General features: G+C 33.6%; 2 protein-coding genes across 6 annotated transcripts in view; one reads left to right on the forward strand and one right to left on the reverse strand.

Moving 5' to 3' along the window:
- DCLK2 (doublecortin like kinase 2) overlaps positions 1-9599 on the forward strand; it is a gene marked incomplete at its 5' end in the record, with an annotated part of 52373 nt that extends 42774 nt beyond the window's left edge. Inside the window, 3 exons of the mRNA XM_039346430.1 lie at positions 3-119; positions 766-845; positions 5666-9599. Of these exons, the coding sequence (XP_039202364.1) occupies positions 3-119; positions 766-783 (135 nt within the window). The remainder of the gene's footprint in view (positions 1-2; positions 120-765; positions 846-5665) is intronic.
- Positions 9600-9948: 349 nt separating this feature from the next.
- The window catches only part of LRBA (LPS responsive beige-like anchor protein), a 369611-nt gene continuing 352150 nt past the window's right edge, over positions 9949-27409 (reverse strand). For all 5 annotated transcript variants that reach the window (XM_039346412.1, XM_039346410.1, XM_039346414.1 and 2 more), the window contains 5 exons: positions 25460-25627; positions 17801-17902; positions 15750-15946; positions 11641-11792; positions 9949-11075 (listed from right to left, as the gene is read on the reverse strand). In XM_039346412.1, coding sequence (XP_039202346.1) covers positions 10985-11075; positions 11641-11792; positions 15750-15946; positions 17801-17902; positions 25460-25627 — 710 coding nt within the window. In that variant the 3' untranslated portion in view covers positions 9949-10984. The remainder of the gene's footprint in view (positions 11076-11640; positions 11793-15749; positions 15947-17800; positions 17903-25459; positions 25628-27409) is intronic.

Genomic DNA, 27409 nt, shown 5'->3' on the forward strand with positions numbered 1-27409 from the left:
AGGATGATGCCTCTCAAGAAAATAATATGCAAGCTGAAGTGATAGGTAAATTAAAGCAGCACTTTAACAACACACTTCCCAAACAGAATAACCAAAATGCTGGAGTGTCTATTATCATGGTAAGCAAGTGCATCATTTCTACCAATTATTTTACTAATCTGATATTTCCAACTCTTTCCAGAAGAGATACAGTTTTAAACTTATTTTTCATTACTAAGTAATAATGCATATTTTATGGCTGTGTCAATGTCTCTTTGTGGAATGGATGCATTTTTAAGAAAATTTAAACATTTAACAAAACTGTTCTGTTTAAAAATTGCGCAATTAAGCCAAAGTGAGCAGTGCTACTCAAAGCACATGTTTTGCCATAATTCAGGCTAATCAGCTGTCCTTTAATTCTTACATTTGCACTGGAAAAAAATGAATTTTTTTCATTTATCTCATGAAAAATAGCCGCTTGGCAACAAAGTTCTTAAAGATGCTATTTATGTTAGCAGTCAGTTTTTATTTGCACTGAATCATTAAAATGCGGCACCAATTGATAGTTCCAGAACTCACAGACATACTGACCAAATTTAAGTTGAAGAAAACCAGGTTCTGGGGGAGGAGAAAGATTTTTTTTATTTTTTATCACTTCTTGTTTAATTTTTCCTAACATGTACCAGCTTTAAAAGTAATGTTTTATTTTAGGATGAAATAGACTAATTTGAGGAGCAAAAAAAATATAATACAGGCTGACTGTTTTGCTTGCATTTCATTTGACAGTTTGACTTGACAGTCTGAGAGACTTCAAAACTCAATGTTTTGTATTTTTGAGACTTTGGATAATCCTGAAGTGAACCCTGGTATAAAATCCATTATTAAATAGTTATTTTAAAATGCTAACTCACAGCTGCTTGCAAGTTTGCACATTCTTTAAGCTTGTTTCTAGTCATAAATATAATTCAGCTTCTGGCTTCTTTTTGATGTGAAGTTCTGGTTGTTTTGTTTTTTTCAAAATTTCTAGCCTTCTGGCTTTGCTTCTAGGCAATGAAGCACACTTGTAATTTTAACTTCCATTTATCCTTCCTTAATTTCTCCCTGCTGGTAAAGGCTATTATCCCAGGAATTAAATTATAGTATGTTTTAAATCAAAGAACACTAAGCAATTTGAGACTTAGAAGAATCTGAATATAGGTAGTCCTTGACTTACGATCATAATTGACCCAGTTGTTAAGCTAGTCACCGGTGCCCAATTTTATCACCTTTGTTGTGGTTAAGACAATGCCATGATTGTTAAGTGAATCCATTTTCTGCATGAGGTTCTTTTGCTGGAAACTGGAAGTAAATGCTGGTTTCCAGCAAAAAATGTTGTAAATCATAATCATGTGGTTGAGTGATGCTGCAAATGGTCACAATTTCAGGCCAATTGCCAAACACCCCAAATGTGATCATGTGACCATGGGGAGGGGCAACAATTTTAAATCTGGTTCATAAGTAGCCCTGGGGAAATTTTTTGTTCAGCAAAAAAATTGTGCTCAAAAACAGTTATTTAATAGAAGTAGGAAAGAAAGACATTTTTAGAAATGGCTTGCAATTTTCTTTTAGTTCTTATAAAGGTCATATAAGGAAGGTTTCAGTGCTGCTTTTTGAATATTGAAATGATTTATTTACATTTATAAATGTTGCAATGCTATTGGTTCTGCTTCCAGTAAGTCTAGTGTCTGTCCGTTGCTTCCTTCTTTTGCTTCTTCTCCCAATGCCTGCGCTGCTTTCCTCTGACTAGGTCCAAGGCAATGGTATGTACTAATTACAGTGCTTCTTTGCCACAATTAAAAAAAGATTCTTAGTTTGAAAGAAAAGGAGAAGTAACCTTGTAACAGTCTTGGACAGAAAAGCTTGTCAAGTTATGCAGTACAATCATGCAACAAGCTTTCATTGCATTGATATATTTGCACCATTCAACCATTTCAATATCGCTGCATGATGTTTTATATTTTTACAGATTTGAAAAGCAAAAAAAACCCCAACCCTTGGGCTTTCCACTTTTTTTCTTCCTTCTTTTTTTTCTTCCTCCTCCTCCTCCTCTTCCTCCTTTTGCAAAATAGGACAGATATAATTCTGAAATTGCTTGAAAGCATTTCCTTGGCTAATTTCTGATAATCAGCTTCTATATATTATCATGGATTTATATTTCTGTAATCATATTCCTAAAGCAGCCAGCAACTGACCACAAGCTATGTCTATATGGTCAAAACAATATTCCCAATCATTGGCTATAATAACTATTTTGCACAACATCCTCGGTGCCAATTTTAAGAAAAAAAGTTAATTTTTATTTTTAGACATTATTTATGAGTAAACTCACAAAATATTTTATTTTTTATATTTTTTAAATCTGGAAATTAGTGAGAACCTTGTGGGTGCTGCATTGCTTAGCTTGGTGTATATTACCTGAGCAGTATTTGGATTTGTAATATTTTCCCACATCGTGGTTCTGGATCTGCTCATACAAAACGTATATCAAGAAAAAAAATTCTAAATACTTAATTATGACAGCCAAATGCTCTTGATCTATCTGAAATAAAGCCTAAAATCTTACATCTGCTATGAAAGTTATTATTACTAGTGAATCATTATGAAGTAAAATTTCTCCTTCAGTTAATTTTTTGTAAAAGCTTAGTTCAGTTTGTTGCCATGTGCTAGCTTGAGTCACGGCTTACTTAATGTTAAACAAATAAATTCATATTAGGTATTCATGACTCTAATTATAAAACTAATTACAGTTCATTGTTAGATTTTTAATTTTCAAAAATATCAAGCACAATTGAGAAATCAGAGTAGTAATATGAACAAGTTATATAATTTGAAGAACCTATAATGGGTTGTTTAAATTTTATAATAGAAGAATCATATTTTATCTTTCAGTTCTGCATAATCGAGTAGGGAGAGACATATTTTTCTATATATTGATTTTTGCTTCTTCCAAAAAGCTTTCATTACTTCCGTACTGGATGCTACCTATTATCTTCTTTATCATCACTTGCGATTCAACATTTCCCCATTTGCAACAAAGATTCTATCAAAGTACACAAATTCATACATTTTCACCATTCATTTATGTCATAATTGTTCGGTCCATTTTTTCCTTTTCAAATACAATTTATGTTGGACTTTGGAATATTGATTTTGGCTCCATACTCCATGTGACATTATTATGGCTTATGTAACATTTCCTGTAAACCATTCAGTTTTTGGCTAACAAAAATGGGACCATTTTCATAACCAGTGCGTGCACATTACATTCCCAACCAACAAATCTCAATAGTACCATCATAACCCTGGTGGCATAGTGGTTAGAATGCAATACTGCAGGCTAACTCTGCCCACAGCCTGGAGTTTGACCCTGACTAGCTCAAGGTTGACTCAGCCCTCCTTCCTTTCTAGATTGGTAAAATGAGGATTGTTGGAAGCAATATGCTGAGATTGTAAACTGTTCAGAGAGGGCTGTAAAGCACTTGGAGCGGTGTATAAGTCTAAATGCAATTGCTATTGCTATAATTTGTCTGTTAAAATACTGAGCCATTCTGTAAGTGTACCATTTATTCTCATCCATGCTTTATTCCATCACATCCCACATTCAGCAACAAACCTCAACAGTACTTGCTTAAAACATTCCATAATCCAAGTCTATTCACTTTTATTGTACAGTTGCCTGAAATCAACCATTGTACAATATACTTTCTTTTTTCTTACATCCATACATTCATAATGATTTTCTGAAGGACAAAATACCTGGTCTACACATACTGTGTCTAGTAGAAAGATGCACTGCAATCACCCATCGACAGATTAAATTTCACCCTTTCAATCAGAATTTTTCCCAAAATCTTAAGAAGCTCACTGAACTAAATACTATGTAAATTTTCCATTACTGTCCTTGGTGCTGTCTAAGCTTGTTTGCTTGTAGACATTTCATTACCAACTATATAACTTTATCATCTTTTCATCATCATTATCATCCCTTTCCCTTTATGTCGGGAAACACTAACCACATTCTTCCAACCATCTGGCATATGTATGTTACAAGATTCATACAACCTTTTCCCGAACAGATAAATATTCATATTTTAACATTTATCCAGTCATAATGTCCACACCTGCAACCTTATCATTTTTATTCACTTATAAAATAACTTCCTTTGCTTGGAAAGAATTCAAACTATTTATAGCATACTTCCGAAGGCTCCCTGTTTAATCCTTTTCACTATTTCCAAAGTATTTTTTCTTTCTTTTGAAATTGTTCAACTTTTTACCTATTATACTCTGATCACAATCTTTTATTTTTTTTTCTATATATGTACACATTATATGACACATAATCATTATATGACAGTGAATTTTATTTTTTCAGCAATTCTCTTAAATGCATTTGCTTTTTATCCTTTTGCATCCTCTTGCATGTCATTATTCCACCAAGTAACTTTTTTCACATTCCCATTGCCTTACTGGCTGCTTTTCAGTGGTAATCCTAATTCTTGTTGCACTGTTGAAAGTAATATCCATGTCCTCTGCCCCATTTCAGTTCTCGATTCATTCTGTGGAAATTCACACAGCTTGTGCCCATGAAAGTGGCAAATAATGGTCTGTTCCATATCCTGAATTTCTCATATATGGTATATCCTTCTTTGAGTCTCAGTTTCTTCATAATTATATTAATCATGCTTTTGACTATATATTTATTCCTCTGCCACATTGATAGATATACAATTAAATTATGTCTTTGAAACAAACAAACCATTTAATAAGCATGTACTTTAAGTCTCAATTCTCATTCATTTTTGGATATCCAAATAGCCAAATCACTTTTTATTTTATATTCATCTGTCCGTTCATATCCCCAAAGAGGGTTGTTTTAGTTCCACAAATGCATAACTCACATTTTTTTTTCATTTATTCATTTTATGGATAAATTTTCCATTTAGCCAGTCTTACATTCTAAGTGATAGTGTTATAAATACCTGTCTCTTTAGGTCCACCTCGACATACAGTGACTACATGGCCCTGGCCATGCTTTTTTGGGAGATTTGTTCATTTATTTATTTATTCAATTTCTGAAACTACCCAACTCAATCAAGTGACTCTATGTGGCTTATAAGTCTAAAATTATGAAACAATTAAAATATTTTTTAAAAATGTAATAACTTAAAAAAACATCCACAAAATAAATAAGTATAAACAGTGGGTGTGATAGTTAACTAACTAACATCAAGGGCAAGTAACAGGACTCTTCACACAATCCAAGCCCCAGGCCCAGATACATAGCCAAATTTTTAAAGCTTTGTGAAAAACCAACAGGGTTTGGGCTATTCTAATCTCAGAGAAAAATATTCCCTAAGGAAGGGGCTGCAGCAGGAAAAAAATTATGTCTTCTAATTTCCTCCAATCAACATTCTTTGGCTGATGGGTTCTGCAGCATGCTCAATCTGGGCATGCAGTTCTTCTTACTAAGGCTGTGTGTGTGAGAAACCACTTTCCAAACACCTCACACTTTTGAAAAAGATCTTAGAAGTTACTTTTCCTTTTCTTCAGACTGTGCATGTATCATTTTTAAAAATACTATTATATGTACATATAATACTTGTCAGTGATGTGATTTATCTTTTTCTTAAAAATTATATTTTAGAACACAGCTCTAGATAAAGAAAATCAGATATTTTGCAACAAGCGCTGTCAAATCCCAGGTCAAGCTGATGTGAAGTAAATCACCAAGATAAATCCTGCTCCTCAGCCTTCTACAACTAATTACAAGTTGTCTTCTCTTGCTGCTTCTCAGCTACTCAGACTTTCTTCCTACCTTGAATCAGTATGTCATGACACTGCAGGATTAATTTAAGAGAAGTTCTAATGAAATCCACAGCTAGGTCAGCTACTGTTCTCTTACCCTTGCTACTGTATTTTTTTCATTATGTCTAAAAGGGATGCAGGTTGTATGTACAGTAGATTTTAATACTCTACCTATTACATTTGGGAATTCTTATGTTTTTAAATGAATTTGTGTTCACTATAATTTCAAATATACAAATGAATTTATCTTCTCATACTTGGATATACTTTAAATAGGTGTAACTATTAAGGAGCCTCATCCAACAAAGCCTAGATTTTTCTAAAAGAAATGCTAGACAAAAAGGTAGTGGAACTCATTTCTTTAATTTAAAAATGCAGATCTAAAATGGTCCTGGAGAGAAGCAAGATTATTCCCAGTGGCAATTTGTACTATATTGAAAGTCAAGTTGTGGAGGTTTCAATAATGGTGTGAATGGATAGCACACTTATTTTTGACATAAAATTTTTTGATTAAGTAGCATCAAGTTGGTGTTGACTCTAAGTGATCACATAGATAAGAAACATAAATTTAAACTTTGTGGAATTTAATATAGAATAACTCAATCATTGACAATCATTTTGCAACCAACCCCATTTATGAATGAGTATGAGTGTTTTGAAGATTGCAATTAGTAAAGATTTTGCAGGTTGTTTCCTGCTTCTCTTTTCCTGTCATGAATGACCAGGGTTTTTTTTTTCTTGGAACAGAAAGCTTGCTGCATGGTGCATTATCTAAAAAAAAGAGCAGTATATTTATAGCAAGCTAGTGCAGTGTTTCCCAAACTTGACAATTTTAAGGCATGTGGACTTCAACTCCCAGAATTCCACAGCCAGCGTGGAATTGAAGTCCTCATGCCTTAAAATTGTCAAGTTTGGGAAACACTGAGCTAGTGTAATAAATGAACTACTAGTCACCAACACCAAATGCTGCCAGCATTGTATTTTTTTAATTAGCCCGCTCTTAAAGAAAGTCATCAAATGTTTGGGGAACTATAATGCTAAATGTGCAGTGAAGGGTAGATGGAGTTGTATATTAATGCTTGTTTCAATATTGTATGTTCTATGCTTGTTTTCTTTTTTCTTTCTAACAACTTTAAATCATTTTCTATTAGCTCTTTACATTAGAACTAAGAACTGCAATAAACATTTTTCTTCAAAAGAGTAAGTAGTAATTTTTTTTGGGGGGAGAACTTATAAAGCAAGTCCAGGATTTGTAATTACCTCGTTTCCTTCCATTCTGGGTACACATTATGTTCTCAAATTTGATAACATAATTTTATTTAATAGGATCAGGCTGATTTTTCTTTTTATGTTTCAGGTGTGTATTATTACAATAGAAAACTTTCTACTGAGTATAGGTATACAATTGTTGTGTCATTCAGTTATTTCCAGACATTATTTTGTTTTACACTTAAGACTGTCTTCACCTTAGTATTTGCTTATGTTTAAATCAGAATAACAGCTAAGAGATTTTATTTATTTTAGGTATGATAGCATACTTAGTATAGTCTTAATTTTGCTGTGGGCACTTTTAGTGTGAATTAAAGATATTAATCCCTTTCCCTGACATAACTCTTGTATTAAAATTGGCCCGCAAAGTTACCAGGGAGTAGCACACATTAACCAAGTCTAATGTGAAAATAGTTGTTAAGCATAATCTTAAACTATCTGGAAATTTCTTTCTGCAGTATTTCAGGTGTTCTGTTTGCTTCTATAAATATTATGCATACTTTTCTAAAACTTTCTCTAAAGATTTATGCAGAGCTACACAAAAGTTATTAAAAGAAAAAAATCAATCCAAACAATATTTTTCAAATATTTCATGTCCAAATATTTAAATATTACATTTTAAAAGAAACAATTTTTGCATCTCCCTGAGTCCCACATGAAATTCCCCTCTAAGCTTCCAAGTTTGAAGTATTAGTCGTATAATGATTTGTTCATAAGTCACCTGTTTTGCTGAAGCTATATTTCAGCAAGTATAATGGATCCTAAATTACTTTCCCAAATTATGCTTTCTGAAATTTCCATGCTATCCCCTTCCTTTTCTTCTCCTCCTCCCTACTTATTTTACCCAGTTAGATTATTTATCAGTTCAGACCAGTATTGTTTCTGCTTATTAATACTGCCTCCTGTTCTTATTTTGTAGTAAAGAAAAAAGAACTACCTCTTTTATATTCTTGATTTCAATAATCCCTATGAAGTCAGTATTCTCAACATTATTGATTTCAGACTGTGGGAAATAGGACACAATTTCAGTGTTGAATTGTGGCAATGTTCCCACTAACCCTGCCTACTATATTGTCAAAATCAACTTCAGTCTTCAGTCTAATCAATTCAGACTGCAATCCTGAAATTTCAGACTTAAGTACTCAGTTTTCAGTCAACATAAACAAAATCAGGAATATATTGTGCCTGTGCTTCAGGAGCTTAGTTTTGAATAACTTTGAGATTAATCAGTCAACTGTACACAGTGTAACCTAGGTAGAAAGAATGGCACTATATTAGCATAATTTAATGCTTATGATTTCTAGCTTTTTATTTTTTTTCTAGCATAATACTCAACATGTAGTGACAAATTTAATTTCTTTTTCTCCATCTTAGGGGTTCCAATTGTTTAAAATTGGGTGGTCCATATCCAGTATACTTTGAAGTCAGTGTTCAAATAATTGTACCCTTTCCCCATTCTACTAGGATGATAAATGTTTATGTTCTAATTGCTTTATATAAAAAGGTTTTTTTTTAAAAAAAAAAAAACACCCTTTCATCAGCTCACTGGCCATGTGGTCAAATATTAATGATAGAATGTTCCTGATGAAAAACCATCCAGTACCTCATATGTTGGCTATGCTTTTCTGATATAACTAAAATGAAAAACATTCTTGGGTTTGTAGTCTTTCTTTGTATGAATATATTTTGGCATCCGAAAGATTACAGTGGCACAAGAAATTACCCAATAAAACTCTCCTGTCAAATCAAAACAAAAGCAAAGCAAGGACACATCTGTTCTAAGCACAAGGAAAACCAAAGAACAGACATATCACATCAAGCCCTCCATGAAACACATATAGCATACGTCATTCCTTAGGAGAGGTCTTTCATTAGCAGCTGTAGCTAGACAGTTGACTGGACCTTTAGTAGAATGCATAGAAGAATAGAGGCTTGAATCTTCTTCTTGTCCTAATCAAATCTAAACAGTGCCTTGGTTTTACACAGAGCACAAAAAGAAATGAACAACAATGTAAAGTTGGACATGTGACTGCAGATGTTTGAATTCAAAATGAGAAGGAAGGAAGAGTTCAGGAGCAAAGGTTACTTTTTGCTCCGGATTTTGGGGATTAATTTTTAGATGTTTCCTGTATCATTGGAAGACAGTCTTTAAAAAAAAATAACATTGTAATTCAACTGTGCTCAGGGTTTTTAAACTATCATGTATCTTAACAATATAAGCACAGCCGGTCTTCTGGTTTGGTCAACTATTATCTGAGTATATTCAATAAAGCTTTTGTTCGACTTGGAAGAGGAGAGTATGACTATACTTGCAAAGTTCAAGGCCACAACCATCATCTATTACATATATAGAAGCTAAATTTGTAGATGGTGTTAGGTCTGTGCTAAAAGAAATGTAGCAATAAATACACATTTGGCATTTGCTGTGTTCTCTGAAAATGTTTGATACATGCAGCAGTAACTATAACCAAAATTTCCTATTAAAAAGACAAGATTTACAATCATTTTGTTTTCAGAGTTCTGCATTGTTTCTTATGTTCCTGTTGTAATAAATGAAGCATTAAAATACAAATGCCTTTTTTATTTAATATCTTGTTTCAAACTGAGTTTTCTCCTTTCTGATGCTCATATAAAGAAGGGCTATTTGAATATAGGAAAAAACATTCAAATTGCTTCAAATAATTAGTTGAAGAAATTATATACCAACAAAGACAAAGAAATGTAAATTTCAAATCTTAAACCACAACTTATCAAGAAATAATTTTGCATACTAAAAACAATACTTTTAAAAAATATAATCACAGAATTCTGCACAGCAATCATATATTTAGTAGAATTTATGCAACACCAAAATAACATTGTTCATAATAAATTTTATTTAGTTTCCCAAGAACTTGAAGACATTGTCAGCATGATTGAATCAGATTTGATGGGAACATGTCTTGATTTTAAGATCAATATAAGGCTTGTGCTATACAGTTCTCACTAGTTGTGTTGTAGAGACACAATAGCTTTTTCCATGTTAGGTGCTAAAGAAAAATTGCAGATCTTCAGCACAAGTGTTTTTTTGGATCCACACATAGTTTCCAAAAGTATAGTAGACAATAGAATACTTCCAAAATCCTCAAAATAGATTTAATTTGGAAGAACAATGGGACTGATGAAAGGATAAGAAAAATATGCTTGATGTATAAATTCTGCTTATGATTATTTCTCTCTTAACCACACAACAAAATAACAAATTAATAATTTAAAAGGTATATTAATCACCTAAATCTAGAATCACGCTTGATTTCACGATCATGTGAAAACAAAATTACATTACATAATTTAAATATTCTTGATTTTCAGAAAAGTCAGTGCTTCAAGTTCGCTATCACTGTAAAAGTACAAGACAAAAGGGAAGGGAGGGATAAGCAGAGTTTAAAATGTCAGTATTATAACTGATCGCTGGTATTATAACCAACTTCCTTTGTTATAACAATTTCCATTGTTAAAATCAAATATTCCATAAGATTATAAAGATTTACATGAGAAACATGTTTCATAATATAGCTAATACAAGAATTATAGCCATCCTATTACAGTCTCCCCCCCCCAGTATAATGATCAAAATAGATTTACTATGACTAAAAAATATAGATTTTCTTTATAAGCTACAGAATCCCCAACAATCATCTTCTGTTTTTCCCCATCCCAAAAAGTCAAGCAAAGTCTACAAAAATAGCAATTAACTTCAAAAAATAGCATCTCCCAGCAAATTTAAGTTACATTCAGATATATTAACTATTTATAAGATCTAGAATAGACAAGATAGTAAAGAGAGATGTGTATGTTTGAAGTCTCCATATGAGAAGAGCTGCACAGCCACATCAGTTTAATTCAAATTTCAGTATCTGGTTTGGTATTCATGATGCCACCTGTTGAAATCATTGTAGAAAACTACTATGCTGCCAGAAGCCATGCCTGTCATTATACACCTGTGAAGGAAAAAATATGGAGAAAAAAATACCACCAAATCATTATGCTGAAGTAACACTTAACTATACATAGTTTTATGAACATTAAGTTAAACCACAGATAAAGCTGTGTTTGAAAATTCAAACAAAAGTTTTGACACAATATTTCTTTTCATTCCATCAGCTACATATTTTTCACTGCAAAAAAAGTTGCCCAAGTTGGGACTTGTTTAAATGTTTAAAACTAGTGTGGTCAGAAATGTCTAATTACATATAGCAAGTCCAGTTGAGAAGCAAAGAATGGGATTAAAAGAGCATAGAATCCTTTTATTCTCAAATCTTTCCACCACCACCCCCCAATCTGGCTATTTTGAAGTAGGAATTTGTTCATTTTCAAAAGAGCCAGTGGATGGGAACAACTATAAAATAAACATGCTGTTTTGAATCATTGATTTATGCATGTTAACAGCTCTATATTTGAAAAAAATCTTATATGAAATATGATTTTCAGTGCTTCAAGTTCTGCTATCAATATAAAAGTATAAGACAAAATGGAAGGGGCAATTAACATCCAGATCTCTCTCACCTTTGGTCATATGAAAGAGTCATGGATCGGATTCCAGCATCACAACCAGGATAGGCAAAAAGCTGCTTGAAGTCATACACTTGCCAAACCATAACAACTCCATTGTCTCCTCCTGTGAGGAGATACTGCCCATCACGGCTCAGCTGGATTGCCTAGAACAAGGAAAGTGACTTTAAATAATGAAACAATTTTCACATTAACTTTCTATTCCTCAATTGCTATTACTATCATCTCATAAGACCAGGTTACTTTTTATGAAGGTGGGATCTATAGAAAAGAGAGGTTAAATAAACACATATTTTAATCATTATTTTTGAATGTAAAACATCAATATAGTGGGAACTAGGGCTACTTGGATTTCAGGGTATTAATTCTCTAATGAGCCATAATGACAGGTTACAAGCATACTTGCTATAAAATGCATTATTCCACTCTTCTGAATTTTATTTATTATACATGTTACCCTAAGAAAAAAGGAATATATGCTTTTTATGGCTACTATTGCTAATGATCTTTTAAACAATAGGTTTGTATATAAGCATGGTTGTTTGAAGACAGATAATGACAATAGCTCCTGTTTTACTTCATTTAAAAGCAAGATTGTGTCATGATTTCTATTTTTTACATACAAGGATTTAGAAATTCATGCAACCTTTCAATCCCAAATCAAAGCATGGTTTGAAAACCAATTCACACAGCTGTAGTCTTTTATTGACTCTTCACTACAAGGCATGCAGCATGACTGTTTTGAGCCTAGGATGAGGTCTTACCAGCCTCATATCCATGTCAATGCAATGAGACAATCACCGAGACAGCATAAGAAATGCTCTTTAGGCATACGTCTGCCATATAGAACATTTTGCCATGGTAACATTTCTAATCCATCTGCTCTTCTATTAATTATCTTTTCAAATGTGCGTATATCCAAATTTCATGTCATAGTTGTTGTTATATTACAAGACTCAAAGTATATGCTAAGAATTTTACAGAGCAACACACACCCACATATTTGCTACACTGAGATGCCTAGCAATAAGCGGAAGAATATTGAGTACATTGCTTGTACATAAATGACTGCAGATGGAAACATGACAAACATAATAAGTTGTTTAAAAAATGCAAGACTCATACTAGCTAAGTATAATTATTTGAAAGATCATTCATTATAACTAAAATCAATACCTTTCTTTTCCTGTTTCACAAATGGCTATCTCCTAAGGCTATTTTTTAAATTGCAGTGAAGACCATGACAAATAATTATTTGCTACAGTTATATAAAATTAAGCTGATGAAAATCTATTAACCCCATGGTTATGGTTCAATTGAGTCTTATACTGGAGGCTTTTTATTTATGGTATATTAAAAGGTAAATTAAAGCCATTAATCTTTAATTCATCTATCAGTGAACTTGGTGTATTTCAGGAATAAAAATAATGGGATTTGGACTTTACTAATAAATGTAGAATTTCACTGACCTATCTAATTGTGAATGGAAACTGAATGGAAAGAATGTACTTAAACATCAGAATTTCACTTTTATAGCATGCCTTCAACATTTAGCTTCAACAATTAGCAAAGTAAAAAATGGTATTTCACAAATGGGATAGCAGAAGGTTTAAATATAAGATTAATTTGTCTTAATATAAAAAGTATTAGGAATTTTATTATTTCAGATACAAGGGACTTCAAAACATAGTTTAAGACATTCTTAATATTGTGTGGCTTCTAGTTCACACTTCATTGAAGAGTCTCAAAATTCAGATTTTTGAAAGACCATTATTTACCCCCCCCCCAAAAAAAAACCCAGACCTGTCAGCCTGACAATATTGGTATAAAGCAGCAGGAGACTGTAAGATACTTGACTTTTCCAAACAGACTCAGGAAAGAAAAATAAATTGGTTCCGTTGGGTGAAATAACACATTGGCCTTGTTTAGGGTAGAATAACTTTAGTTCTTTGGACTGCCTGCCAACTTAGATTTAAGTTACTCATTAAGATATCTAAACACTGTAAAGCAGATCTGCTGTGATATTCTGTTAGCCAAAGTTCTACTGAGAAATGCAATATTTAAAACAAAAACAGGTGGAAAGCTTTGATTATGCTCTGAGTATATCCAGACAGCCTAAAGTTTTTTTGGTAGCATTTCTTGTACTTGTGTACAAAATAGTTAGGAGATTAAATAAAACAACTGGAAATTTCAGCCTTTTCAACATTCTGCAAACCAAGCTTGCATGGATATAAGAAAGTATTCTGAAATTTCAACAAGAAATAATTTTTTTGCTCCGTATACTACATTTTATAATACAAACTGTGAAGCTGCTGGACTCTAGTGCCTTGGGCAAAGACATTTTGAACACAGTTGTTTTAATCTTTCAGTTACCACTTCACTTACAAAATGATAAAATACAGAAGCTCTGGGAAAACACCATGAATTGTTTGAGAGTAAAACTCATCTGGGACTGTTTGGAAAAATAATAGCGTGGGATTGTATATACCACTGGCCTGGATAGATAATTTCCATTGCATAAAAAATGGCCTTGCAAGTGACAACACTGCAGAAATTGTTTTACCAAGCAAAAAATATAAGGATGTTTTATAGATTTACTGATCTAGGTGACAACATTATCACAACAGAAAGCGGCTATCAGCATTTTTACCGTAGGAAACACAAAACAAAATCACTAAGCTGAAGAATTAGGGTAAGATACAAATAAATACTTGAATATGAATGGTGAAGGAAGGTCAAAACCTATTTTTTAAATATAGCTGGTAATGATCTAAGTGCATATAATAAGAACATGCCTATAATAGTCCAACCCTCTTTTTCTTATCTTCCCCAATTTGAACAGGTACAGTTGCAAAATACAACAAATATATTATCTAAATTAAGCAACAATGACTTCTGACAATCAACTAACAATAGGATTCTGTGAGGCAAAGGGTCCACACAAATCACCTCAAAATAAGGGTTCCTGTAGATTTATTCCCAGGAAACTAAGTAACATTGAATGTTAAAGATAGATCTTCCTTCATTATTGATGGCCCAAAATGTTCAGTGTTTCTCACACTTAGGGCATTCAGGCCATCACCATTTTTTTTTTCTGCATGAATCCTCTAGGGGTTTCTCATATTCCACCACAGTTGCAATAGTAGCACTCTAGTCTGATCTCCACTGAAGAAGCTCAACAAATAATAGTTCTAATGTGGATTTGTTCCATGGTGAACAAAAGCAGCAGAAAAGAGCAGTGGGTTACTTTTTCCAATTCCTAAGTATATCTGGAGCTCCAGCTGGTATCAAGCACTTATCTAAGTGCAATCATTCAGGAACCAGATATGTTTCTCATTTGTGTTGCTTTGCCCACACAACTATCATTCCCTATTCACTTTCTCTGTTATTTCTGTTAAATTTTGACTACCCTTGTTAACAACCAGACCAAACTGAATTAATAATACCTTGTACTATAGAGAGAATAAGATTTGTGTGTACATCCCATGTCCAGTATTTTGTGAAACCAGAAGGCTATGTAAGATGAATCCATTCTCTGACACGAATCAAATGAATAAAAATAATAATAAAATGTTCTTTTGAAATGAGGATATAGTTTATGTCTAGATACTGGGCTCTTCCATAGTGATGGGCACTGTATATATAACTATGTCTTCCTGAGCTTTGGGTGCAACACAGTATAACTCTAAAAGTTGCTATGAAATTATAATTTCTAAAAAAGATAGAACATTATTGAATTTGCAAATATAATATCATTCATTCATTCAATTCAATTTAAATTGAACTGAATTGAATTTTCTTTTTGCCTGTAGCCATTTTTTGCAGAGCAGCCCCAATATATTATTCAAGCCAAGTATGGCCCACAATCTAAAAAAAGTGGTGTGCACTATATTGTGCAGTAAAACATTGTTTCTATTTTGAATTATGAACATGCTAAAAATTAACTTCCAAACTAATGTCTGTTACTACTGATGAAGATACTACAGTTATTTCATATGTGATATTAAATAATTTATAAATTATACAAGTATTCAATAATTATCAAATACAATACAGCAGAGTGAGATATATTTAAAAATAAGACTTTCATATAAGATACTCACCCTGATATTATCATCTGTTTCCATAGTGGAGTGGAGTTTTCCATTCACGCTGAATACACAAAAATGACCATTGTCATAGTATATAACACAATGACCCTCCCTTGATGCTTGGATAAGTTTTGCTTTCACACAGTTTTCAGGAGCTTCTAATGTCCTCAGTAGATCACCATTCATAGAATGTATGAGACATGGTCCTTCTGATGAGGGAGGTTAAAAAATACAGCCATTAAATATTCAATATTAACTGGTAAATATACCAAGTTGATTTGGCTTTACTAAAATAAAAATAACTCCAATTTTAATGTTCAGTTCTAATATCTAATAGTTATTAACAGATACTGGTAGATATACAGATGACAAACACATGTTGCTATATAACAGTTTTCAGAATCAGTCATGAATTGCCTTATTAGAGCTTCTGGGAAGCACAAAGTTATGTGGAAGGTAATAGGTTGCTCCTGCAGTGATTGTACCAATTCTTTTTTGTTTAACCAAACCTTTTTGCTCCTACTGCTGTCCTCAAAAGCCATAAAAACCACATAATATTTATATGAAGCAAGCGTGCATGTGTCTGTTTATTTGAATCTATTTATGTGGTTTCCCATCTCACAAATTAAACTGGGTGGCTAACAAAGTTTAAGAAATATAATATATATACACTATATACAAAATACATTTCCCAACCAACACAAAGTAGTTCCTGAAAATGCTATAAACCAACAGCTTGGGCTCAATTACTTTCCCAGTCCCCATGCCTGGGAAAACAAACATTGTCTTCAAAGTTTCTGAAAGGTGAGCAGAATCAGGGCCATCTGTATCTTAGGCAGTACAATGTTACAGAAGGAAGCTAGATCTATGGAAAAGACTGTGGACTTGGGTCTCTCTAGTCAGGGTGTCAAACTGGCGGCCCGTGGGCCAGATGTGTCAACATGCAGGCCACAGCCACCCCGGCTCCAGGAAGGCAAAAAAGTGATACATCACAATAGATTACATGACACGATCGAGTTTGACACCCATGCTCTAGGTCAGTGGTTCTCAACCTTTTTAATGCTGCAACCCCCCAACCGGTCGTAAGTCGAGGACTACTCAACCGGTCGTAAGTCGAGGACTACTCAACTGGTGCAGCACCGTTTGCAGAATGGGACTTTTGGCGGGCTCAGCAGGGCAGAGACAGCCTGGACAATTCCTATGGCTTTTGAAAGCCAATAGAATTAGACTCTATTCAAGAGAGTCTATTCTATTGGCTTTCAAAAGCCAATAGAATAAAAAGGAGTAGCACAGCTAAGGAAAAGGGGGAAAAAATGGCGGACTGCATTGTTTGGCGACCCCCGTGAAATGGTCGTTCGACCCCAAATGGGGTCCCGACCCATAGGTTGAGAACCACTGCTCTAGGTGATAATCTCTTACTGATGGAACTGGACCATGCCCCTTCTGCCCAACTTAATGGGACAAATAAAAACTATTGGCACACAACACAAAACTATGCAAAGGCCTGCTTGACTATAGCTGCCATTTGCTTTCTGAACAAGAGACTTGAGTTCTGGAACACACCCAAATTGCACACATTTCTGTATGCAGTAGTGCAACCCCACCAGAACTAAAGATGAAAATGATCAGAGAAAACAGATTAAAGTCTCTGAAAAGCAGAAACCTTGAGAACTCCATCACCAGAGAGCTCTGCCAGGGAGATTGCTATACAGCATCAATTGCCTTGGCACAAAAGCAATACTCCCATCTGATCCCTGGACACAAATTTAACAAACAGGGTTTCATATCCAGTCCCACTGGGGAGCATTTTGTATATCACTAGAGAGTCCTGTATGACGAGATCCATTCCACCACCCTTGCTCCTGGGTCTTGGCTGATACCACACCTCAAGCTCAGAAGACAACCCTACTTTCAGTAGTCATCCAAGATCTGCCCTTTCATCCATAATGAAATCACAGATGTAGGAACCTGATATTCTAAATGTATAAGCATCTTCATGATTAGATTCATTATTATAAGAAATAAGTATTTCCAAGAAAAGCTTTAAAAAATATAAAATGCACCTTTAGAACCACTTATCACTACACCAAGTTCAGCACAAATTGCTGCACAGGTAATCTCATAATCATGTCCAGTCAAGACTGCCCGAGGAGCAGCAGTTTCACCTGTAAGGAGATCAATAAAACAGAAGTTTCTTAGTAACCTATAATTAATGTATTTTAAAACTTTCATAATTAAGCAAATGTATAATTTAATTCCAAATAACAAAAAGGAAATATTTGAACTGGAATTATTCTGTGCATTTGGTTCTCAGTAGATACCTTGTAAAAATATATATTTTATAGCGCATTCAAAATCCAAAAAAAAGTAATATCACAAGTGCACAAGACCATTTTTTCACCAAAGCAATCCTTCCACATGGCAAACTATAGATGGGAGAGATATAGAAAGAACTCTTTTCAGCACAAGAAAGCAAACAAGAGTGCAAGGAGTTCCATTTGTATATTAAAACAACTATCCATGCAAGATGTAACTCAACTGACTGGGACCATAGCCCAATGGTCAAGCTCAGAATTTTATATTAAATTATCATCCTAAAGCATAGAAGCTGATGCAGCTTCTATCCTACATTGCATTTTAGGAACATTAGGTACTGCTTATGGGATTTTATGGATAAATTGCATCCACTGATCTATTCTCGTCAGCATTTCTTTTAATTTGCATAAATTTACATGATCTGTTCAAAAGGCATTAAAACTGAATCTACAGAAACTTGAATAATGATGCCAGTTAATTTGGCTGGTATTATTTTAATATTCTATTGCTTCAGTAATAGCACTGATATTTTGTGTATTTGCATATATGTTTCATTTCAGTTTCTAGTAATTTCTAGTAACTTCTACAAATTTTATAATAAACATCTTTGCTGTGCATTTTAACACAACCCTTGATTTATATTTCCCAAATGTGCAATACCTAATATGCAAACTGAAATGCAATTTTCTTTCTCCATTTATATCAAATTGTGAGTTGCAGTCCTTCATTTAGTCAAAAGTAGTTAAACTACAATTTCTGGAAAACTGGATATAATATATATGCATTTTTCCATGTACCATTCCAAACATCTAGAGTTGGCTTTGAATATAATAGTACTACTTTCGTGAATTAGGACTTTCAATAGAACTTGTCTGAAGTATATCAGACTCATGTTTACAAAGGATGAGTAGTGCATGTTTATAATAAAAGTTGTAATAATCTATTCATCCAAAGAAATATAAGTTATTCTGGGATTCTCAGACCCATGTGGCATTTGAAAGATTTATGAAGAATATTACATAATAAAATCAAATGTTTAAATGCTAAATATTCAAAGTTAGTCACTCAAATGGCTTTAAAGCTTAACATTAGACACAAGCCAAAAGCAATACAAGTAATATGTTACTAATCACAGCAATATGCTATTAAACTATAGTTATAATAGATTATATATATAAAATATATAGTAATATATATGTCACAGTACATTTGAACTAGCAACTTCATTGTGACAGCAGAATCTTTCACACAAATATGTTCTGAGAGGTATTCAATCTAATATGGTTGTCTTTTAAAATATGTAATGAGTGTAGGTACATATGACTACTGAAATAAATTATGTATGATTTTTAATTAATGAAGTGCTGGATTTGGAGGTGATATATTTAAAAGCTTATGTTATTTTTTTCATTGAAGGGTCCTCCTTCTAATTATAAAACATGAATCTTTAGAAAAGTCAGCCTGCTTCCTTTGATAATAATGTTAGGTACTTAAGTCTTCCGTGCTTCTGATGTTTCCAAATAATGGGCTCAATTCAGAAGTTGGTGGCAAAATAGAAGAGATTTCTACTGCCTCATAAGATTGTCGTGGTTTTCACAAAGCAAAGGGAAAGTTTTACTTTGTAGCTGTTTCAAGGGATGTCATCTCAAACTTCTTTAAACTTTTCAAAGTGGTTTTATGTCTTCTTTGAAATCCTTGGCTAGTGATTTCAAAGAAGTGAGGCTTTGTCCCCTAAACAGGTTTATGATTACTTTAAGGAAGGCTTAAACTTGTGTTAATTTTCAGCCTCCTGAAAATCTACAGGAAGATTAACAAAATGAAATGAAACTTTTTTCTTTGTATATAAAATATAACTGTTTTTCAGTTCTAAAAAGAGTTCTCTAAAAGAGAGTGTAATATTTGCACTGTTATAAAGAAATTACTATTTTTATTTCTTTCTCCCAGGTCTGATTTTGTAATGGAATTTTTTTTAAAAAAAAAAAAATCTGCATTTCTTTGAGAGGTAACTGAGTGAACTCACAGTAATGATTTGTATACTGTATATTGCAACATTTGTTTCAATAAATTCCAGTAGGAATTGCATTCCATTCTTTGTTTTACAAAATAATCAATTATTTTAAAAAAGAACCTTTCCTAAAATGAATAAAATTAGGCTACTTAGAATTTACAGTAAAATAATTATCGGCCACAGCACAAGCCCCCTGGAACATCATTCCTGTGGAGGTTTCATTGGCCTCAATCCCGCCCCCCCTTGTGCATCCATAAACTCTTGAAGATTTGGCTTTGCTTTGCCTGGGGACCAGGTGCATGATGGAAACCATCTCATGTCTACATTCACTGTTACTGACATTTTATGTTCTTTTTCCTGGCTGGTGTATATTTTATGATTTTTATATATTGTTTTTATCTTTTAAAAATATTGTTAGCCATCCACAATCCTATGTTGAGTTGGGCATCCATATAAATATACTAAATAATTAAAAAATTAGGCAAGCAGCTGAGAGCTGAACAAAAACTTCTCGGTCAGTATAGCATTCTAATATTTAATATGAATTATACTGTCAAATTATAATTGTTACACTGCCATCTGGCTGCTGCTTTAGTATGCTTATCTTAAAAGAAAATAGATTAACAAAACTTAAATGCATCACATAAAAACCTGAAGTGATTGTCAGAGTAAAACAAAGTTATTAAATATTTAAGTCTGAACAAAATTCTTCAATCAGGAACAACTATACATGGTTTAGAAATTGTTGCAGGCATGCACACAACAACATGTCAGATTGTTATCAGGAACTTACAGTATTATATTACTGTAATTCTATTGTTTTATTCTAACCCAGTAATTTCATAAAAGTATTCTAGGCTGAATGAACATATTAATAATATAAATAACTATAATATAAAAAATCTATAACTCAGTGCCATACACATGGTATATATTATGCATATTAATTTAGTATATAAATATCACTTTGTAAAAATAAAACATAGCATTGGTTATATATCAACAAACAACTGGAACATAAAGATCTGGATTACATCATGGAGCATTAAAGCATTCTGGTCATTCTTTAGAATTTGATGTGTTTCGTTTCAGTTATAGCCAAGCTTAAACACAGAAGTATTGAAAAACTGTTCTGCATCTAACCTGAAACACAATTACTATTCTAGCACTCTATAAAGTTAATACTCAGTACACATATTTGTGAGCACAGTGGAAGAGGGATGAATAATTAGCACCTATTGCATCTATTGAGATTCTCACTCAAGTGTGGAACATCTAGTAGGCAAACAAGAATTATATGTACAATCAAGATAGGGGGACCCTGTAAGCGTGGTGTTTCAAATTCTTCACAGCCCCTTTACCAGCATCACTGGAAGAAGCATCTGCATTTTCTTTTGTGTGACTGTAAGGATCTAATCAGAGGGATGTATATGTGTTGACTGTAAGTGTTTTTGCTTGTTTTTTTGCTTGATCCTATTGGGAGATAGGCATTGGAGAAGACAGTCTGGATCACATGAATACAAGGGAGGGGGGGGTTGAATGAAGACACTGGCAGCATTCTGAGATGCAGCTTCATTTCCTCTCCCATAGGATCCATTGAGGGATATTTTCTCAATTTGATATCTCCACAGCCCCTAGCTGGTTCCAGGTTGTTTCTGAAACCAATCTTTTTTCTTAATCTACCAGAACTAAATTTGGTTTTATTGTGTTCTGTTTCCAGGGAACAACTCTGCTGAAGACAAACAGATCAATGAACAGACATATGGAATCCCAAGCCTTTTTACATAATTTCTCTACAATATTTCATATGAGTGGAGAATAAACATGAAAGCCAGAAAATTAAAGAAGGCAAAAGCCCTTCTTTTCAAATTGATTCTGAATTAATACTATAGAAGTTTAGATTGTGCTGTCATTCATTTTGTTCATACTGATTTTACAAGATACCAGAAAAAAATATTATGTATGGAAACTAAGCCACATACAGTATATTACAAGCATTCAAGATGATTCAACAACTCTATTATGACAATTGTGATATGTTCTATGCTATGTGCTATATAAAAAAATACCATCAGCTCAGGTTCGAGACCAGAGCGCAACGCAATGGGATGAACTCTCATCCTTGCCCCAGCTCCTGCTGACCTAGCAGTTTGAAAGCATGCGAATGTGAGTAGGTAAATAGGTACCACTTTGGTGGGAAAATAACAGTGCTCTGTGACATCATACTGGCCACATAACCACAGAAATGGATGGCCTTGAAATGGAGATAAACACTACCCCTATGCAATGACTATATGTAGAACCTTACTTTTTTCACAAATGAAATTCAATGGTAAAAAAAGTAAGGTTCTACATTTAGGCAGGTGGTACCTGGCTCAATTGTACTAACTGTGAGAGGGATCTTGAAGTCCTAGTGGCAATCACTTAAATATGAGCCAGCAGTGTGCTGCAACTGGCAAAACAGCCAATGCTGTTTTGCCAGTTGCAGTCCTAGGCTGCATTAACAGAGATAGAATCAAGATCACATGAAGTGTTAATACCACTTTATAATGCTTTTGTAAGAGCACACTTGGAACACTGCATCCAGTTTTGGTCACCATGATGTAAAAAAGATGTTGAGACTCTAGAAAGCGTGCAGAGAAGAGCAACAAAGATGATTAGGGGACTGGAGGCTAAAACATATAAAGAACAGTTGCTGGAATTGGATATATCTAGTATAATGAAGAGAAGGACGAGGGATGACATGATACCAGTGTTCCAATATCTCAGGGATTGCCACAAAGAAAAGGGAGTCAGGTTATTCTTTAAAGCTCCTGAGAGCAGGACAAGAAGCAATAGGTGGAAATTAATCAAGGAGAGAAGCAACCTAAAACTAAGGAGAAATTTCCTGACAGAACAATTAATCAGTAGAATGACTTGCCTCCAAAGGTTGTGGGTGCTCCAATACTGGAAGTTTTAAAGAAGAGATTGGACAACCATTTGTCTGAAATGGTATAGAGCAGGCATGTCAAACTGCCGGCCTGTGGACCAGATGTGTCACAATGAAACCGCGCCCACCCCATTGCTGACAATGGGGAAAAAGTCCCGATGTGTCACGCAATGTCACATGACATCGCAAGTTTGACATGCCTGGTATAGAGTTTCCTGCCTAAGCAGGGGGTTGGACTAGAAGACCTCCAAGGTCCCTTCCAACTCTGTTATTCTGTTATTCTAACTAGCGGAGGGAAATCCATAGGAGAGTCAGCAGCAATCAAGCATATAATTGTTCATATTGTATACATGACATTGAATGTTTCTGTAACTAGTTATAAAGCAAACCCTCAAAATTATTCATGATAGAAAAGTGTAACATGACACAAAAACTATAAATACATCCTGTAATCAGAAACTTTAAACTCCCAGAAAAGAAACTCCATAGCCTGCATGATATATAGCTACTCATCTGAGTAATCCAAAGGCAGTTTGATTAGTCCATTTTAATTGTTGTATGATGAAAACTAAGTATCTAAAATCAAGCTGGCTCTGAAGTGAACTTCATCTTTTCTAATTATACTTAATGAATCCAAGTGACCTTCTGGAAGCAAGTATTTCCCAAGTGAACATATTAACAAAATGACATACAACTGTTAAAACAAAACTGGAAAAATTGATGTTTCTGAAGTGCAGTGGGAAGGATTTAGTTTCAATATTATGAAACAAAATTTTCACACTGGATTACTATGCCAAGGATTGCATTTCAGAGGTTCAAATATATGCCAGCAGATGTCACTCTAAGATGCTTGGTTATAGTTAGCAAAAATGTCTTTAAAAACAGGTCTGGATACTAGTTAAAGGCTTCTGCGAAACAATGACAAAACTGTAATTATTTTCAAGAAAATATTTTTAAAAATTCATCATGATTAATAAAACAACTAGTTTGCATGTTCAAGAGTTCATAAAGGGAATATGACTGGTATTCTATATACCTTTCTAAACATACATGCTGACTAATACTTCAACATTATCAAATGATCAGAGTAATTTGATTTCCTGACAAAGTGAAACATAATTTTCTTGTCTAGAAGTATTATTTTACTTTAAAACAATCTATCAACCCTATCATTTACTTTGTTGTAAATGCCTTGGAATTGCATCCAAGGCATCTATTGGTATTGCTACTATCTTTACTTTTTTATTACAATTGTTGTTCTTCTATTTCCAGGATTATATATTTTGTAATTTTTTTCCAGTTCTTTTCTTCTATTTTCCTGTCTTCAGGCATTGCAAGTCTACTATGCAGACTTTTTTGTCTTTCTTATTAACAATTGTTAAATCTGGAGCGTTATTTGGCAGATGCTTGTCTGTTTGAAGGACTTTAGTTTCTTCATTTTCTATAACTTTGCCTTTTTTGTGGTCTTACCAGTTCTTGCTTGAAGCGCAAGTAGTATTTCTTACAGATATTCCAATGCACCATTGCTGATACATTGTCATGTCATTGTTTGTGCATCATCAGTATTACTATTGTTGTTGTTATTATTATTATTATTTTCAAATCAATTTCTTTTTTTATTTTATTACTATAATGTATAAAAAAGAAAAAACAAACAAAAAAGCCAAAATACAAATACAGTATGAAAGAAAACCAAACAAAAACTTGTTATTACAATTGATATGTAAGAGCAAGTCAGTTTATAACAGCAATATAAACTTGTTACATATCATTACTGATAGTTACTATAATCATATTGCTTGATCTTTTCATTTTGTCTGATTAAAGTCAGAAAGTAAACACATTTCTTCATTTCTAACCACCCAAATAATTTAGTTTCATTCCAAATATGGTAAGTCCACAAAATTTCTTCATAACTTAGTAAGATTTCAGTATTCAATGAAATATCAATTTAACAACTTTAAACCTTTAAAAGAACTTAATCTTCTTATATTTCTCATACATATACTTACATCAATGCACATACTATTTTACCTAAAAAGATTACAATTATATTGAACCAATTTACTCTTTTTATTTCTCTGTTCATAAAAGAGCTCTGCAATCTCAAGGATGTAAAGAGAACCAAATTAATTTACCCAAATATCAGAATACTTTTCTGATATTACAGATGCCTGGATCCATGAAATGTTACATGCATGAAATGGTTTTTATGATTCTGCAAATGTTTGGATTTGGGGGGGAGGGGAATGGGTTGCAATCACAGATTAAGATTGCTCTGGAAATAAGGTTCAGTAGAATAACTTGCAGTAATTACATCTAATGAATAAGAATATGGTGCCTGTAATCTTGGGAAATGTTTCTCACATATTTGACTCCAATGTTGTCCTTGTCTATCAATTCCTCAACTTTAACAGTATTTGATGCAGGATTTGCCATAGATAAAAATCAGAATAAAGATCTCCTTACCATTTGTGTTATCACCAATGCTATTGGTTTTACCATTCCAGTACCATAGCAGCAGTGTTGCATCACGAGACCCGGATAGAATATAACAGTTTCCTCCAATATAAGATTCAGAGCGGCCAAGGCAAGTAACAACATCCCAATGTCCAAACACAACTTGCATTAGTTTTCCTGAAACATACAATTTTTTCATTCATAGTAAGACCACATCTTGTAGGATTCATATTGATGGATGAATTGAGTCCCAGCCTCACTACATAATTAATTTCCAATGTTCTCTAGAGTTGGAAAGAATATTAAAAGGTCCTGGTTGTTCTGGAAGCCAAGACACTGTCTGTCTTCTGAGAAAAGAATATGTTTCCACCATTTAGTTTATTTAGCCAACTCACAATTGTTATATGCCTTGATATTTGTTTAGCATTGTCCACCATTGCACAGGATAATCAATTACTAGAAAAAAGGACCTCACAAATTATTTGCCAGATTTCTACTCCTGATTATTGAAAACAAAGTTTTACATACACGTAATGGCAAAACTGTAAATTTCCTTTATTGTTTCATTCTTCTATCATTCAGATAAGAAATAATTATATTTACAAAGTACCTTGTCATTTAAAATCCATTCATATATTATTCACAATGAGGGGAGCATGGTTTATGGCAGTCCTATAAAGTAGCTGATAATAATTACTGCTGAGACAGATATTACATGATGCTCCTGTGGTATCCTAACAGGTATTCATACATATTCAGCCATGGTATCTGAAGTACCTAGACTCCTTGTTTTTATTTTCTTATTTTTAATGCATAATTAATATGTTATTTATTCAGTGAAGTGTGGGCAAATAGAGAAAGCCAGTCTCTGTAGTCCAGCGGTTCTCAACCTATAGGTCGCGACCCCATTTGGGGTCGATCGACCATTTTTCGGGGGTCGCCAAAGATGGCAATTCACCATTTTTCGCGGCGCCGTGCATGCTTGCTGCGCATGGGGGCGGCGCCGTGCACGCGTGCTGCGCATGGGGCGCGGCGCGCACGTGCGTCGCGCATGGGGGCGTCGCGCATGCACATCGCACATGGGGCGGTGCCGCGCATGCGCAGAACGTTTGTGTGATGGGGTCGCCGTCACACAAACGTTGAGAAGCACTGCTGTAGTCAGTCAATCAAAGAAACAAATATTTCTGAAGTTTGTTTTGAAAATTCTAAAGTGTTGATTTTATATTTGTTAGAAAATATAGAAAATGACTTTTGCTGGGGTCAGATCTCATTAATATTTTGACAATTACAATACCTTTTTTTTAAAAAAAGCACCACTTTTTGCAATATTGACTTTAAAAACCTATCTGATTTTAATATGCACCATTATCAGAGAGCTGATTGCAATTCTGCTATGCTACTTGTTCTCAGAATGCATAGTTTATATTCAATGTATTTTCAGTTACAATGCTCTCACTTGAAATCTGAATAATAAGATTAGTTTACATAAATGCTAAAATATAATTGAAATGTTTGCAACTTGCTATAGACTATTCTTATAATCTTATCCTATATTTTTCCTTCCTTTCACAACTCAGGAACAGGCCAGATAATTAATTAATTCAGCCAAATATTGAATACTCAAAACAAAATGTAGAATGAAATGTATAATGAAAAATTCTTTTGCATTTCTACGAGTGTTCTATTACACATTTTAAATATGCAAGAGTTTAATTTATCTTTTACAGAAATTTATTTCTCAACTATACTGTTTGCTTAGACAAAGGAGGCAACAGTTTTCATGATCCAGAGTGGCAGATGCAGAGGCAGGAATGCCATGCTCTGGATGTGTCAATCAATGGAGCCCAGGAAATACCGGTATGCCTTCTTTGTTGTAGTGTCTGCTATATGGAACAATATTTCCTTCAAGAATCAAACAGGTCTAATTCTATTGGCCTTAAAGACCTTTATTATTTCTTT

Source organism: Crotalus tigris, unplaced genomic scaffold (genome assembly GCF_016545835.1).
Source record: "Crotalus tigris isolate CLP2741 ecotype Arizona unplaced genomic scaffold, ASM1654583v1 scf7180000017994.786943, whole genome shotgun sequence".
NCBI classification, from domain to species: domain Eukaryota; kingdom Metazoa; phylum Chordata; class Lepidosauria; order Squamata; family Viperidae; genus Crotalus; species Crotalus tigris.